General features: G+C 33.0%; 1 protein-coding gene across 5 annotated transcripts in view; it reads left to right on the plus strand.

Annotated features, from left to right (window-relative positions):
* LOC149263138 (MADS-box protein JOINTLESS-like) overlaps window positions 1-19,060 on the plus strand; it is a 459,590-nt gene that overhangs the window by 253,740 nt on the left and 186,790 nt on the right. For 4 of the 5 annotated variants that reach the window (XM_089387205.1, XM_089387204.1, XM_089387207.1 and 1 more), the window contains exons 3-5: window positions 9,404-9,462; window positions 9,566-9,653; window positions 9,741-9,782. In XM_089387205.1, coding sequence (XP_089243331.1) covers window positions 9,404-9,462; window positions 9,566-9,653; window positions 9,741-9,782 — 189 coding nt within the window. Of the gene's footprint in view, window positions 1-9,403; window positions 9,463-9,565; window positions 9,654-9,740; window positions 9,783-11,515; window positions 11,769-19,060 lie in introns of those variants that run through there. The other variant, XM_089387210.1, reaches the window with a different exon arrangement.

Raw genomic sequence — 19,060 nt, forward strand, 5'->3', positions numbered from 1 at the left:
AATAACATATCTAATTTAATGATGTTTTGTTACCTTCATTTCTACATCCTTATATACCAAACCTAATGGATATGGGCTTGGATGATCACGAACTACTAATCCAAATTTGTTGACTAGATCTACTATAACGATATTCACCTATGATCCTATCTTGAACATAACATCAATATAAGTATTCTTAACCTGTATCTTTATGTGGAATATTTTGGTCATTTCCTTCTCTTCTATTGTTGAAGGCTACTATGATTCATCTCCTTTTGCATTAATGTGCATATGATATTCTCATCTACATTTTATCTACTTTCAACCTGGTTTCTTGAATCAGTGGCCATGAGATCCTTCTTCATATTATCTTTGTTTTTTTTCTTCAGGATAAGCTTTAGATGGAACTTCCAACAATTCTCCTCGATATTACCATCAATGTTAGAGTGGTTGTAGTGGTTGCTACAATATATGAACTAGTTTGTTGTGGTTACTATATTTTTTTTATTTTATCACTTTTCACCTCTTCTTCCCCTCCTTATAAGCATCCTCGTGCTCCATTTTCTTCGACCCACTTGATTTCCCTTTCTTATGGCCTATGTTCTCCATGTACTACTCTTATACACAAGCCTCATCCACTGATTTGAGCTTTAATACCATCACTTCTTCTATAGATGGCTATGTAGACCCCCTAGATACTTGAGGAGTACATCTAGGTTCCTTGGAGAGATACCTAGCATTATGGTCATTATTCTAAACTCTATGGTATATTCCTCTACACTCCGTCGTTGATTTTTCCTAAGGTAACGCCACTAGATCCACTAGTCCTCTATATGGGGGATATGGTATAATTGTGATTTTATGAATATTTTTAAGTCCTCCCACTTAGTCAATGAAGGATCCCCCTTGATCCTTAAGGTCTTTGCATGGAGTTCCCACTAGGTGAAGGCATGGCCCTCTAATTTCAACAAATAAAATGAAGTATCTTTTTTTCCTCTATATGATGAACACTAAATAATCTTCTAGTTGTTTCAGGTAGTGATTTAGATTTAGAGAGTTAATCTCACATTGATATGGCTTGATGTTAAAATTTTCTTCCATTATCAATCAAATCTATGAATGGTTCACGACACTCAAATTGGGTTGATCTTTTTCTAGTTCTTTCTTTGGCTCCTTCTATGTTTCTTCCCCAATTCTTGATATCCCCTATGACCGAAAATATGCATTTGGACCCCCATTTTCTCCAAATATCTTGAGCTTATTTTCTAGGGTCACCATAACGATTCTCACATTGTGGTTTATATTTTCAACTTGTGCTTCCATCCACACAAACCTCTCCATTGCGGGATCATGAGGTTTATTCACAGATTCATCGGTCATGCCTGGGTTTTTGTGACTTTCAATTTAGTTGATATGGATCCCCTAAAACTCCCAACAATATACCAATGGAAACATGATTTGATATCAATATTATTTTTAAAGTTTTTCTGGATATTCCACTTGATAATTCATCTTAATAAATATACTAAAATATATTAGAAAATCCAAAATTTACACTATTATGGTTTATTTGTCCTTCGATTTCTAGAGATGTTAATTATTATTTTTTTCTATGCATGAAAATAATAATTATGCAAGAATAAAGAAAATAATAATTATGCAAGAATAAAGAAAAAATAAAAAATAAAAAACCACAACTGACACGAAATATATCGTGGGAAACCCTTTCGAGAGAAAACCCAACTAGAAGGTGAACTGTCTCTACTCTCTTTCACTAAATGGAAAAATGGATGCATGTACAAAAAGGGAAACTCGTGGCTTGTGGGTTATTATAGTGAAAAAATCCTATTTATTCTCTCTCTCCCTATCCCTCTTGGGAACTCTTCCCATCTATGGAACAATTAAGCACTCAAATACAATGGAACCCCTTTTCCTCATAGTGGCCCAAATATAACACAACCTGATTGCCTACTAGTGATTACGTTTGATTACTTCAACTCTTAAATAGAGTTAGAATATGAGTCTTTTATGTTCATCTTCATCATGATCATGTGACTAGCCCCTTTTCCATGAATAATGAGGATTGACGTGGCATCCTCTCAAATTATAGTGGTCAAATAGGAAGGTCAACTTCTGAGTGGCATAAATTTTGCATACAAACTGTGAATGAGGAAATTCTTACACCATTGGAAAGGCATTTGTGTTTATAATAGGAGAAGAAAGTGTGCCTCTTAAGAAGTAAATTTTTACTCACAAAAAAAATCATTTGATGCATTAAACTACATCGAAAAGGTTTGAGACACCAATTTGCCAAACTGGGTTCTACTAGTAAAAATGGTCTTGTGACTTGATTCCTCCACCTTTTACACTCTAAAAGAATCGAGATGGATGATGAAAAATATAATTATCCAATATAAATCCATATTGTTGCAACAATTAGATATTGGACTACTTATTTTGATTTTGGTTATTTAATTATTTCCTAGGAAGGAAGCACCTCCATTATGTTTTTCCTATTCATAAACAACCCCTATCGAGATTCATGTGAAAACATGCACTTAATTTAATCAACCATTCATAATGATCTAAATGTGTTCTTGTTATGCATTTTACAGATTTCCTTCGTCTAAGGAGGCCTTCGGTTATATGGAAGAAGCATCATCAGATCCATTTCTTTTATCAACTATTTTTTGTGTACAATCATTCTTATAATGATTTCATTTACCTCATTTCTAACACTTCCCTATAAATTATCCTAGATATTTCGATATAACCCCCAAAGACTCACTTTTAATTATGTTTGGGGAGACCTCATATCGTCTAATAACATTGAGCTAACCACATCAACAAGGTGTAACGTGGTTCTATCTCTCTCAATAGATTAAGTTATCTTATTGTTGACATGGGCATTGTACACCTAAGTCAACAAGGGAGGAATATCCCAGACCGAGGCTCTTTAACAGCCCAAGTTGTTTGTATGTCTACCCTCGACAGATTTATAGGCTCCATTAGCCTTGGATCCTTTCTTCTTACGAAGGAGTGGATCTAGGAAAAACTAATCTTAATCCTAACTATGGTTACCCTATACTAATATAAACTAATTCTACACTAACTTATGGTTTAAATAAATTACAATTAAATTATCAAGTTAGCTATGCAAATGAAATTATAGAAATAAAAGAACCTAAATCTAATATGAGTACGAAAGAAAAACGATGAGTGTTTTAGTGTTAATGAACTAGGCTATACTAAATAATTCTAATTTATATATTTTAGTTATAAATTAGAATTAAAAAATATAATACAATGACTATTGTTACAAAATCAAGATATGGTGCAAAATGTACATAATTATGTTACAATGAATAAAGCAAGTGAGAACATAATGTAACTAGCTCAAAACAAAGATGCACTATTGATAAACTTTGCAAACCGTGTTTATGAAAAAAATCAAATTATGTTCCTAAAGGTAACTGTATATTAAATCAAATATAATTCTCAATGTAAATAATAACAAAACAAGTAATTGTAAATTTACAAGTTGCTTATTGTCAAAGAAAAACAAAAATCAACTATGCTTACTTTCATATTTTACATTAAGAATAAATGAAAAAGGTTAACTAATATATAATGCTAATTATTGCTTGGCCAAGACAGATAAAAGGGATGATTGCAAATGATATCCTTTAAATTCATATACTTTCATCATTGGATTTATGAAAACAATCAATCAAACTGTTAGCTAAACTACTGATATGAATGAGACAATCATCTACAATTGCAACATTACTATCAGTTTGAAAACACTCACATAAATTCAAATTGAACTAATGTCTTGATCAACGCTACTTCTTAGGAAACGGGTTACTAAAGAAGAATATCAATCTAATGAAACAATTATATATTGAAATAATGCTTTATCGACAAAGAAATGTGATAAGGAGAGTTGTTTGCTTTAGGAATAAAATCATCAAGCAAGTAGCATCAACTTATAGATCTCGAAAATGAATTACAAGAGAATAAGGAAGATATTCACATGACCATGGAACATAAAATCGAAGGAAGCACAATGAATGCAATCAAATTAATGGTCTTGTATTAAAGGTATTCCACAGTCATGGTTTAATTAGCATTTCCTTCTCCAAAAATTTCCTTTTCGAATCCCCCTTTTATCAAAATGAGGGATATATATATATATATATATATATATATATATATATATATATATATATATAACCTTATTAGATCAAACAAAACTAAAAATTTCCTTTTAAATAGTCAATTACATAAATAAAAGAAAAAATGTTTCAAATTTTAGGCCTTTCATCCAAATGACCAAATTGAAATGAAATAGGTGGCAGATAGAGTTCCCATACAGAGTTAAGAGCAGGCAGATGGTGATTGAGAGTATCCTAGGTCATGAAGTTCAAGGTGGCTGTCTAGCACACGTGGAAGACCTACCACACAAGCAAACTAAAATTAAACAAAAAAACTAAAATGATGATACTACAAAATCTTTGATTCTATAGTGACCTTTTATTTAAAAATAGAAAAATAGATTGAAAAAAAACATACGTGAAACACATCACATGAATAGATAAAAACAAATTATTACTTTTCTGGATAATATCCTTCTAATTTTGAGGAAATTGTGACTTTGAGATTTAGAGATTTAATCACAATGTGAGTGTTCCTTGATTGCGTTTTACCCTCGACATTTGATGACTTATGTTCTTTAGATTTGTCCTTCACTTGGAATGAGGATCTCAGCGAATGATTTTCATAAATCAATTGAATGATATCATATTACACAGGAGGAACTGTAACCATGTATTGTTTTTGATAATACATATTGACAATGAGTTCATCTAAGTGAGAAATACCTAGGGAAGAATTATCAAAATTGAATGTGTCGTTATGGTAATGGGGAGATCCATCAAACTAGGGCTTGTTTTTTTTTTTGCGATGGCTTAGGATTTGTTTCCAAATCAACGAAAGGAACATCCATAGGGTTGAATTTCATGCATAACGCTTTTGGCTTGAGAAATTATCCTTCGAAACTGATTTCCCTTCACCATATATTATTAATTTCCTTTGTTTGACCAATTTATTGTTCATTTGAGGGTAGAGAAGACTATGGTTTGGGCCTAGGAGAATCAGTGGAGGGTTCAAAATCATGGGCTCTTGCCACACTTCTGGTAACCTGAAGGGAGGTTAAAATTTTCGAGACTTCAACCTAAATTCCATCCGAAATAGGTGACCTTATTGCTTGAACAAAGGCCTCATACTCGTCCTATCGTAATTCATCATTAAAAGATGGATTTTAACCAATACGAGATGGGTTAGGGGACATTTTAGCATAAGACTGAGCAGGGGTAAATTCCAGAGGCTTATCATAAATATTACAAACAAGAAAGGAATCATAGTTATCAGCCATTTGATCCAAATGATGTTTGACTAACAAGAAATGTAAACTATGGTTGAACAACGACCTTTTAGGGTTGTGGTCACCTTCATAGGCCCTAGACGTTTTCATTAAGCTCTTCAGCAAATAATAGGGCAAGTTAAGTTTTCAGCCTAGGAAAACAATTAAAAGATGGATATGATACACAAAAACAATGTTATACTTCCCTTCACATGTTATGTACCTATGAATTAAGCACAAAAACTCACACCATTTTGGCTTCAAAGATGATACATGAATACCTTTGACATGATATTGACAACCCTTACTAGCAAGAAACTTCCTATATGGAATGTTTTAGACTGCAACATTCTTGGACCAACATTCACCTTCAAGAGGAAGGTGTGTGGCTGCTTCTACAAATTCCAGGTTGATTTTAATTTTTAGGTCAGACACATGGGCTCTCCACTCATTAAAAGAGGAAACAAAATATTGAACACCCTCATTACTCTATCCCTGAAACAACTATAAAAATTCCCACCAGTTGACTTGACAAAATAGGGAAAGACATTGTTCATTAGCTTTAACAACTTTTTCCCGAATGAGCTTAGTTCGCACTATGGGTGGCATGTTGTGGGATAAAGACTAGAAACAAAGTGAAATAGGGTTCGAGGAAATACAAAGACCAGACATCAAACACTATGTTTTAAAGCTCCCAAGAACAAAATGAGAAGGGATGAAATGAGGTTTTTTTTGGAGAACCCTCTCGAAAAACGGAGTAATGAATTCAACATCTTTCAAGTACTGGATCGAGTCAATGTTGTAATTACCTTGGGATATGAGCAATGAGCCGTGATCATAGGTTAACAAGCCGTATGATAGTTGGCATCGCCTCTGGTTGACACTTAAGACTTAAGATTCTAGATCAGTCAATGAATAAGCATCATAACATAACACATAACTTGAAACCGATGTTTTCCATAAGTGTAAATCCATGAAACAAAACATTGAAAAACCTATATTTAATTTGAGATCAATGGGTCATCAATTGGTGGATGTAACATAATTTAACTACTATTTAAATTATGTAAATGAGATATTTAAAACCATACAACACCACCAATATAGCTTAGGTTATCACCATTGATTGAAACATTAAAATCACACATCATATGGAGATAAAAGGATTAACATAAGAGTCAATATGATAGTTTATAGAAGTTATGCTATTAACCTTACAAACTCAATTAAGGTTGCTACAGAATCTTTGATTTTGTAACGGCCCTTAAACTTAAACATTTTCTTGCTATTAGGAGCAATGATAAATACACTAACCATAACAATAAAAGGAAATAACCCTTACATCACCAATGAATGAAAGAATGGGCCATATAATGTAACACACATCATAAAAAAAAACGTAATTTGTCACAGAGATCAAAAATGATAATTAAAGGAAAATATGCATAAATTAATCCAATACCAATCCAATCAAATCAAAATGAAAAAGTGAGTAAAATTTTCTAGGAGGGGCCCTTTATTTTGTCAAAAATAAAAGGGAGTAGGTTGGCATGCCAACATGTATGAACCTAGTAAATAACATAGTACACTAATGCACTTATTTCATAAAAAATATAACTATCAACAAAAATCAACCTACCTACCATAATGTTAGAGGCATTGAGATGTTCTTTGATGGAGAAACTTCATTGTAATGAAATGGTTGTTTTCTAAGGATAAAAATTATTGCAAAGTCCCTAACGTGTCCCATTGTGCCTTTAATATAGCTTTTATTAAAATGTTTTGTAGCACTTCATCTAAATGAAATAACCAAATCATATTGTTGGTGTTTCCACCCATATTTGTGGTTCTAACACTACCATACCCATATGTATAATGCCATTATCAACATTACTCAATTATTATTCATCTATAAGAATGTCCTTCATCTCCAATTCTCATAGCTTAGAGTTCTAACCATTAAATTTTTTATTTATTTTTTATCAATAACAACCTATACCTTAATAATGAAGGCTTCCATTCGAAGGTAGTACCACAGTCTCATAGCAAATGTAACCTTTAAGCCTATGAAAGTGAAGTAATCCATATATATTGTAAAGCAAAATATGAATAACAACAATTTCATAGACAAATTACATAGATATTTACTCCATAAATCCTTAAATAGGAAAACTAGCCTAACACACAGTTGCACCTCTTTCTTCTTCATTGTATTAACATGACCATTTACACATATACTATTCAGATATTCCATAGCATCTAAAACTCTATTATATTATCTTTAATTAGAAAACCTTAATCCCTTAATTGAGATTAGATTACAGTGGGTCATAAAACCGTCGATCAAAAGCACAAAAATGGGCCAAAATAAAACTCAACACAAACCCCCCAAAATTTGGATTTCCGGAAAATTTTAGGGGCTAAAGTTTGCTTATGGTCTAATTTTGCAAACCAGCCCCCCAAAAAATACAATTTCCATTTTCTCTAAAAAATTATTTGCTGAAATTATATAAGATAAATTTATTTATCCTTGAAAATCACTGCAAATTTATAGAGACTATGTAAAATCCTTACAAATTTGAATATTTTTACAAAAACATGACCAACCATTTTATAGTTTGCATAGTAAAGACTAATAAGGTTTAAATAAATTTTCATCTTTAAAATATTCCCTCATTGAATTTACTCCTAATGCAATATATACACCATAAATATGATGATTATAATAATGGTGATTAGTGTCTGCTAAGACCTATATGGTCAATCAGACCTTAAGAAGGTAAGAGATTAGTCACTTTATTTTAACATTTTATTCCTACGGTCATCAATAAGTGAGAGAAGGGTTCTTAGATCAGCATAGTTTTATTTATTTAAAAGTTAAAGAAGGTTGGTAATGTCAAAACTATTTTGAAAAATTATATAAAATGTTAGTATGAGATGGACAAAGTAAGAGAAAGTGTTTTCCATCTTTAACCCTCTTAGTATAGCATAGGTGACAAACTCTTTCATCCCATGGCATTTCATGAATTGATCAATCCCTAGTTTCATGATGAACCTCATGAATTAGTTCTTATCTTGGCAATGTTCATTTTCTTCTTAACACTGGCCAAGATAAAAATATAATTTTGGTTTTCGAGATTGGGGTTGATCACCTCTTTATTATATCACAGTTTCCTTTTTCCCTCTATCTCTTTATTTACCTAGAAATTTTCCTTAAATTTGGAAATAATAATATTTTTAATATTATCTAGATTTTGTAAGATGATATCCTCCTTTATTCCCTAGTGGTCCAACCAAGACTGGCATCTTTATGCCACCTTGCTTGAGCTGAAGGTGTGGGTTTTGGCTAGAATTAGAAGCAATTTTAGGAAACCTCTTGGTGTTTGTGTTGTATAACTTCTTCTTATACACAAGATACCTAATCATAGTAATGCTTTGAATGGGGTAAAGGTTTGCTAGAATCATGAGGATAGAGTAGGGAGTATTTCCTTTTATTGTGAGGTTGTAGGTTATAAACTGCTTTTAGATATATTCAAGCTTCCTCCATGACTCTTTCGATAGACTGCAACACTAAACCTCACATCCATATAAAATAATATGAGTGATGAGAGTCTCAAAGAGGAGTTATTTTTTATCCCAAATCCAAAGATTTACCAACTTATAATTGTTTTCAATCCCATAGCAAGATTTTCAACCTCCATTTATCTTTTTCTCAACACTATAATTCAAATTAAGTTTATGATGAATGTTGATTTTGAAATATTTATGTGAAAAAAACAAATATTTTATATATTTATTTATTTTGTTATTTCAATTTAAAATTACGATTAATTAATCATTCATAAAGATGAATTAACCTTTATCCTATTAAAATAATATTAATTCATTATAATCCTATAGCAAATAATTATATTGATGCACTTTTTCTTTCTACAAACTTTGAAAGGAATTCATATGACTATACTCAATTTTTTTTTAATTTTTATTGTCTTCCAGTTAAAAAGTGAAGATCTAAAAAGGATGAAACAACACTGTGAAGATTCTACTAATGTGAGGTAATAGATGTGAACTATTCCTTAATTCATATGTTCTCTTAATTTATTTGGAATGGGAATAGTTTGATATTAATGTGTGAGTGATTTTCTTTGAAAAATGCAGGGAGGATCTAGCAAGATTATCTCTAAAAGACTTGCAACAATTGGAAGAACAACTTGAAATTGGGTTGGATCACATCCGATCACAAAAGGTATATCGTATGTTTAAAAAACATCGATTATTTAGAGAAATAATGAACAATGATCAACACAAATGTCATCTTCTGTGGTGTTTTAAGGTTGAGCAGCTTACTAAGGAGATAAATGTGCTTAAAGAAAAGGTAACAAACTATATACGACTTTATCATATTTAGTATTAAATTTCTAAGATTTTACTTTAATTCTTCATTTATTTACATAGTTTCAATTTCGTAAATTACTATATCAGGTTAAATACATTTACATATTTAAATCTGAATATTTTATTTTAAACAATAAAATATTCTCTTACCATTAAAAAAAAAGCAATACCATTATCCACACATTTTACTGTTCATTGATATTTTAGTCACAAAAAAATTCATAATAAATCAATATTTCTTTTATTCTATCACGACTTGATACATAAGTTCTTCCAGCCCATATAGAAGTCTTTTTGATAGTTCTAATTGATTTTGTTTTTGGAATGTACGAAATATATTTTTATACCCATGTTTGGCAATTTGTTCACTTTACCTCGAATTAAAACATCCAAATGTCTTAGCTTGTTTTCATATGTGTTTTAGTCAATATTGTCTTTGATTACACCTCAGCTAAAGTTTATATGTTTTTGGCCTTCTATTGTTGTGTAAGTTTCACCTACAAGGATTATTCCACTTTTAAATTTTTCACTTAAAGATTTAATTTAATTATATCAGATGATTAGATTTTTTATTTAATATTATATAACTATAATTTTATATTAATCATTATATATATGGTTTTGTCAGTGTATTTTCCCAAAAAAAAAAAAAAACAATCATATACAAATTTACAATTCTACATATTTAAAGTATTTTTTTAATTAGTGTGTATCTAATTTTATTATATCAAATAACTATGATTAGAATATTATATTCTCAAATATTATATAGTTATAACAAAATCAATAATCTAAGATTATGTTTTATATATATATATATATAAAAGGCTGTTTTCTAGATTACGTAGTTCATGTTGAAATATCTCAATTAAAACATGAGTCATGTATTCAATATATCAAAATAATTTGGAATTTGGTCTCGTGTCCCTAATGAGATAAGCATTGGAATCAATATGGGATGATGCCATAAGAAGGTCACTACCTTGTTGATGTGATATGACAAGAAATGAGCAAAAATGAGAAGAGGAAAACAAAGGGGGTGGTAGGTGTGGGTGGGGGGTGCTATTGTACCCTAGAGGAAATGAAGAATTAGCCTTTTCTTAGACCATAGGCAAAGCCAAAAATAATAAAAAACAGGGACATGCTCTATTACAAGGAATCAAACATGCAATTGGAAAAAGAATTAACAAATTAATTATAATTAGTGGTTCAACCTTGTTTATTAAACATTTACATTTAGATTCTTTCGCTTCATAATTCAAACTTACTGTGATTTTTAAAAGGATCCACTTAGCATTTGATCCATTTCAAAATTCCAAGCCTTTAATGCCTTACTTCAAAACAACTAATAAATCTAGCTATTTACAAAGAAGAAGGAACATTACAGGTAAGTGGGAGGGTGTCTCATTCTCCAATAGCCAAACCATGGTTCATATTACCTTGGGAAAAGTTGGAAGTATGGATTCCTTAATCACTCCTCTCAAATTTCACTTTGAAACACATGTCATCCTTTGCTAGCAGTGTAGTGGATATGATGGTTATTGGTAGTGCATAGTTTGAAGGCCCATCTACAGCCTTATTTCCTCCTAAAAATATGCATTTGTAACATTATTGATATGCATCTTTGATATTTTATATGTAAACCATGAAGTTAAGTGGGTTGCTCAAGTAATATGATCATGCTTATGTTTTTGTTGTCTTTTGGCATTACAGCATGTTGATTTGACATGTTAATGAAAGGAATCTCTCACTAACAGTTTTTCAAGAAGGTTGGAACCTTGTTTCCCATATTACCAACATGAAAACTAAGGCTTCTCTAGTTATTCAAGACATGTTAACATTGGAAACATGAGTATACAAGTGCAACTAATTTAAAGAAACAATCCACCTTTAATCTGGGGATTTTTAGAGGGAAATAATCTACCCTAAATTTTGGGACTTTTAGAGGGATGTAATCCCACCTATCAAAGGAGGCTCTTCCCTATTGATTTTATAAATTGAGGGATTTGACCCTAAAGAAGGATACTTATAATTAGTCCATTTTTCCCTTTTGTATAAGTTTATTTGAAACCCGAGAATAATTTCATACTTTTAAAGAATGCATCCAATTTCGATATGACAATGCAAGGTTCCTATTTATCTCATTCCTAATAATCTTCTTGGGTTCTTCAGTGCCTTCCAGAGGGCCCACCTAAATTTATTCAAGAGGCCCTATGTATTTTACTTTCTTAATCTTATTTCATGTCTCCTTTTAACTGATCATAAATTGTTGATATAGAATTCAAAGTCTACATGTTTTTTTTTTATTTTTCTTGTAGGAAGCTCAATCCAAAACATGGTTACTTATTTGAAGCACATAATTGATAATGATTGTGTATAGAGTTAATTATTTTTTTCGTGAGAACCAAGCAATTTTATACCTATTTACAAAATTCTTTTGCTAATGAGGTAACTTTTTGTAGCAACGTAGAGTTTCCTATAGCTTTATGATTGTTCCTTTAGAACAACCCTGAGCCTTTCATTTTAGGAATTTTTCTCCATAGATATGCATATTTTTTTCTATTACACCATAAATGGAACTTAGCCATGAGGTTAAATACAAGAGAAATCAAAAATTAGATAGCCTTCCATGTATTTTATTGAGATTTTTTTTGTTTTCCTGCACTTTGAATTCTACAACTTACAATCATGATATTCATGTTTATGAAATATAGTGAAAGTATTCCTTCTTTTTGTAATGTAATGATAGCACTCATCCTTATTTGTAGTATTCCCTACAAGTTAGATTAGTTATGGTTAATTAAGTAGACTTTGTATTGAATTATTTCCTCATGGTTATATTTTTAGTAAACAACCATGAATAAACTCTCTTCATAAAAGCCATTTGTTAGTGTCGATTAGTTCCAGTGGTCAAAATTTACTCTTTCATGTTGTTGATAAGGTCTTAGGTAAAATTGTTATATTTTCAAATAAAATTTGACACATCTTATCGTTTTCAAATGGTCACAAGTCATGGTCTAGTTGTCATTGCTACTCCCTCCAGTGCATTCAAAGTCACCAAAATCCGTCATGGTCATATCATCATTCCCTGCCCTAAGTCATCAAAAGAGTTAGTGGGTCATCATATAGGTCATGGTCTAGGATATACATTTCATGATCATCATATTAGTCATCAATATCTGTTATGAAACCAGCTCAAGAAAAGATAGAAAAGATAGATCAACGCCTTAGAATTCAGCCTCTTCGAGGGGGAAACCTCCTTTACATTACATAAATGAACAATTCTTGGATGATACAAATGAAAAGACCTCCTTTCTATATATAGGAGTCTAAGGGGTTATAACATAATCATAGCCGACATAACAATAATAATGTAAGGGCACAATAATGACAATAGTGGGCTTCTATGGGGCACAATCGTAACAATATGGGCACTACATGGGTACATCAATATAATAAGTGGGTTGTACTAATAACCATAAGGGGTTACACTAGTAGTATAGGGGCCTAACATGCCCCTTTCCTTCAAAAAGCGTCGTCCTCAATGCTTGAGTAGTTCTTGATGCTTCTGTATAAAATTCTTGTCCTCCCTTGTAGGATCTTTAGCGGGTAAGTTCTTCCACTTGATGAGAAACTCTGAAATTGGTCGATTTCGTAGCTGTCGGGTTCTTGTTTATGTGACTGCTCTAGGTTCCAATATGATTTTTCCTTCCTCTTCAATTTTTAGCAATATTGTTTGAATTGGGATCTTTTGCAACTTTTGAATAAGTGGCCATACTTCTTCGTCCTTCTTCCATTCATCCCTTGCTTCGTTTATCCAATCTAGTTGGATAATAGAAATAGCACAAAACAATGCTTCCACATCCTCATCCTTGAAGAGTCTTCCCATTCGGTAAGGTCGCCATTTTTTAAGTGCATGTAGTATTGCCAACATTTCCTTCTCATAAATAGCTTTCTTGAGATGTAGCAATAAAAATACCCAATCACCTACATCAAAACATTTTTCACTACGATGTTGATCTACCTGTTGCTTCGTTTGATTTTGCACCGAAGTGGTGTTATCCTTTAAAAGCTGGAGAACTTCTTGTTGATGCTCGATGTGATCTTTCACTGCTTGAACCTTTTTCTTCTTGATATGTCCTTCTATCTCTCGAGTTTGAGGAGTGGCAATTTCTTCCAATCCTTTACAAGATATGGTCGGATTCATTTCTTGATGCTCGATGTGATCTTTCACTTCTTGAACATTTTTCTTCTTGATATGTCCTTCTATCTTGATAGTTTGAGGAGTGGTAATTTTTACCAATGAATTACAAGATATGGTTGGATTCATTTCTTCTTTCTCGATGTGATATTTCACCTCTTGCACCTTTTTCTTCTTGATATGTCCTTCTATCTTGAGAGTTTGAGGAATGGTAATTCTTGCCAATGCTTTACAAGATATGGTCTAATTCATTTATTCTTTCCCTGGGGTGGGGTCCTGGCATAGATCCTCTTCTTTTGATGTTTTTTGATCCTTTTCTTCCTCCTCTTCATATTCTATGTAAAATAATTTCTTCTCAGCACACTTATGACCTTTAGTGCATTTTCTATCACAATTGTAACAAAGCCCTTTTTCTCTTTTTTCTTCCAATTGTTGTGGTGTAACCCTTGTAGGTTGTGGAAGGCTAGGAGAAACAACACTTCCATCTTTATAGTTGTGAGGGGTATGCTTCCTAGTTTCCATAATTTTTCCTTCCACTATGTCACAAAGCCCTTTTACTCTTTCCAATTGTTGTGGTGTTGCTCTAAAGAAGGTGTTGCTCTTTGTATCCTCATAATGTGCTATCATTTCCTCTGTGAAAATTGACCACGTAACAAGTCGTTTAAGAGAACAAAGCCCTTCATACCATAAAATTTGATTAGGTTCTAAATATGAAGATGCAATACATACCTTTTGTAACAATGGTACACCATGTAGATCAAATTATTGCTCCATCTGAAGTATCCAATTTACCGGATCCTTGCCATCAAACTTCCTCATCTTGCTTTTTCTTGATTTTAGGAGCTCGATCTTGAAACGACTGTAACTCTGTATTTTCATATCTTTAAGTTCTAAAATTGTGACTTGTAGTAGCCGTCTGTGTCCTCTTTCCAATGCCACAAGTCTGACCCAAATTGGATTCTCCAAGGAAGAGTTATGTGAAATCTCCCACAGTGACTTGCTTATAGACTAGTTCAGTAGAGCGAACTTGTATGACGTGCCACGAGTCACTGTTTCAACCTTTGGATCTGAAACATGCATACAAGAAACTACAGTCCGTCCTATTTCTGTACCTTCTTACGAAATTTCAATCCGATCCCCAGAGATAAAGTTATGACGATTTTTCCCAGGTCACCTGTTTTGAATGTAATTCAAGAGTCTGTAAAAAGACCAACTTCATCAGATCATATCTCCACAAATATCACGTGAAAAGCTCTGAAATTCGGACCCAAGGTTCGGCACGATTTCTTCTCAAATGGATTTTTTTTGCGACTTCTGAAACGTCACAGAAAAAATGTTATAGCGAAAATTCCACGATGACCTGTTTGGAGCAGTGAAACCCTAGAATCCAAAGCTCTGATACCAAATGTTATGAAACCAGCTCAAGGAAAGATAGAAAAGATAGATCAACGTCTTAGAATTCAGCCTCTTTGAGGGGGCAACCTCCTTTACATTACATAAATGAACAATTCTTGGATGATACAAATGAAAAGACCTCCTTTCTATATATAGGAGTCTAAGGGGTTATAACATAATCATAGCCGACATAACAATAATAATGTAAGTGCACAACAATAACAATAGTGGGCTTCTATGGGGCACAATCGTAACAATATGGGCACTACATGGGTACATCAATATAATAAGTGGGTTGTACTAATAACCATAAGGGGTTACACTAGTAGTATAGGGGCCTAACAATATCAAACAAGGGAGCTATGTCATTCATTTTTTCCATCATCATGGGAGTTAGAAAATTAGGGAATAAAGTTTTCAAAAATCAATCAAAGCATAATTTCCTATTCAAGTTATAATGTTGCAGTCAAATCACAACACCAAGTTTTTTTATCAAAGTACACATGATGTCATCCACTATCAAGCCAAAAAATCGATTTTTCAAGTATAAAAGGGCATCAAAAGATTTCAAAGTTCATTTAATCAAAAGTTCCAAGAGCTCTTCTCTATCATTGAGACACTCACCATAGCCATCAAAACATCGAAATTCTATCACCACTCCGCTAGGTACTAGTTTGTTGCGTTTCTGGAGGGCCTCATTGCACTTCTAGAGCTTGTTGCACTTTTGTTTTGGATGCATAAGGAGGGAAATAAAAGGTTAAAACTTCATTACAAATATTAAAGCATATTCAAACACATAAGTGGGACCTTCCAAAACCCTTGTTTTAGTCAATTGCCTCGGAAAATTAATAAAACTCCTTCCCTAGGGTTTTTTGCTGTGCTTTTGGAAGTTTCATGGTATTTGCTTCACCTGACAGGGAAATTCCTTTGTTTCTAAGTTTATACACCCCTAATATCCCTCATCATACATTTCCCACCATTCCCCTCACTTTATTCCAGTCATTTAATCATTTTCTCACACAACCCTAGCCAGTTGTTGCGCTTCTAGGCTAGGACAATGTTTTCCCTTTTTCACCCCCTTTCCCTCACTCAAATTAAGAAATTCCACTCTCATTGTCTTCTTAAAACACTTCCCTACTTCCCATAATTTATTCATAGATTACCCTATCCTATTTCCCCTTCATTTCCTCCCCTCAATTTGTTGCGTTTTCACCCCTATTTTCCAGCTCAAGTCCCCTTACCCATTCTTGTGTGAAACTAGGGTTTCCTTTCAAAATCAAAGTAAAACATGGCAGAGACTAGTGAAAAGAGGAAATTAAAAGGAGGAGAGATCTCAAGATATGTTCCCATTCATATACATGAGGTCAATTCATCATATTTCATAAGGAGGTCATTTGAGCAAGCAAGCTGCCTAGGGTTTTGTAACAAAGTGCAGGAAGTGGGACATCATCAAGATTAAAAAAGATTATTTTCCATCAGTTTCAAGAGAGATCATGTCACTATATCAGGGGTGACCTTTATGGTATCAATAGAGATTATAGATCTAGCAAACATTATCCCTAATGAAGGTGAGATTTGGTTCAAGGGGTTGGATTTAGATCTTGAGCACTATAAAATTTTCTTGAAATCCCAGTACAAGGACTCCCATTCTCATATCTTTCCTAGCAGGAAGTTGTTGGATAGGTACACCTCTTTGATGAAGACTATCATGATGTACTTCACCTATTAGGGCATGTTCAATAGTTTGTATCAATATCATATCAAGTTGTTGATGCATTTTACTTCCCATAAATCCTTAAGCCTACCTTACCACATGTTTAAAAGTTTGATAAAAATGACAGAAAAGGTGCAGTCAAAGGGAAGAGATCATTCAACTAGTATTTTTCTTCATGCATTAGTAAAGTTAATAGTCCTCCACGAGCTAGCACAGATAAACATGCCATGGGAGACTTTATTGGAGGCAGTTGCTCTTCTACCTACCTTAAGTCAGCCAATGAGCCAAAACACTCCCTTAGCATCATCCATGCCACAGGAGGTTGGGTCATCAAGCAAGCCATCAGTCATGAAAACACAGTCAAGAGAAGAGATTTCAAAGACATATAACAGAGGTAAGAGGTTGGTTTTTTTCCATATAATAGAAGAGATGCCTAGACTTAAACCTAGAACTAGGTCTCAAGAAAAAAAATTGCCTAGGGAGGTTGTAGATGAAGAAGAATTTCAGGTTGGGACCATGAGAGATGAGACACCAAAAGCTATACATGATGTACCTTTGCACAATGAAGAACAAGGACCTGTTGATTTTGAGATGGAAGACCTAGTAGAAAAACATGGAGATAAGGAGGCAGCAGATGACATAATCAAGAAGAAGTACGCTCAAATCAAAGAGTTGCAGGATGACCTAGCTCAATCCAACTACATGGTGGCTTTCTGACAATTAGAGAACATGCAACTAAAACAAATCCTAGGGAAGAAAACCAAAGCATAAGAAATCCCTCTATCAGTAGGAAAATCAATAAAGGACAAAGGTAAGGTTGTCATTGATGTAGAACATCAGGATGAAGACACATAGGTACAACCTAGGAGGCCTACAACTAGAGCCATGGTCAAAAAGGGACAGTAAGGAGAAAATCGTTCTCCTCCTCAAACCCTAAACACCTTAGATGACTCATTGATCGCCAAAATTCAAGAGAACCATAAATATTTACTTGAGAAAGTGAATGATCACTTAGAGAAGATTTTGAAAATGGAAAACAAGGATACTACCATGCAAAGAAATATGGCAAGACACTATTATGCTAGGAACAGGGTTTACAGAGAAAGGATGAAAATAATGAAGAGGAGACTCAAAAACAGGGATAGTCTTGATCTCTTGGTTGATGCATCCTTAGTTGTTTCAAGCCATGACGTAAAGAAGGAAAAGAAACAATTTTTTGCAAAATTTTGAAAATTTTGACGGTTTTTGTCACACAAGCAAAACTAGAGTACAAAAACGCAATTTCAAGAATGTGGAGATGGCTAATGATGCAGGGATGTCAGAAAAGTAACCAAGAAATCTTGGAGGTTCATAGATTTTCAGAAATTGACAAAATAATGCTTAGTTTTAACCTTTCTGCCACTATTTCAGGCAAGTCTCTGTGCTTTTGGGAAAATTTGACTTCAAAGAAAATTTCAAGGGGTTTGAAGAAAGTATTTTCAGTTAATGATGAATCGATGGTGTATTAGACATCATCAGATTTCCATCCATACCTTTTTCAGCCAAAAACACGTTCGGGAGGGCCTCCAAAACACTTTCCAAACTTCTGTTGCGCTTCTGCTAATTTACTGTGTTTTTGTGAGTTTGATTGTTTCACTGCTTATAATGGTCAAATATCAAACTATATTGATGTAATAGGTTACTTGATGATTTAATATAATGTAATTGAGTGTGTTATGGGTTAAATTTTAAATAATCTTGTAAATAAACACTTAGAGAAACAAACTCTTTCAATTAGTGTAAAAAGGGAATTGGTTCCTAACTTCCCTAGTATTTGGTACTGGTTAGAGAGAACCATGAGATCAATTCCTAGGGAGACAGATTCAACCCCTTGGAGGGTGAAACTTGTTTTTCATCTATATTTAGGCTGAATGAAGTCAAAGGAATGGTTGGATACTTGTAGATCAAA

The sequence above is a fragment of the Pinus tabuliformis genome, chromosome 6 (genome assembly GCF_031772625.1).
Source record: "Pinus tabuliformis cultivar Carrire ecotype Pingquan chromosome 6, CPIR1, whole genome shotgun sequence".
Taxonomy (NCBI): Eukaryota; Viridiplantae; Streptophyta; class Pinopsida; order Pinales; family Pinaceae; genus Pinus; species Pinus tabuliformis.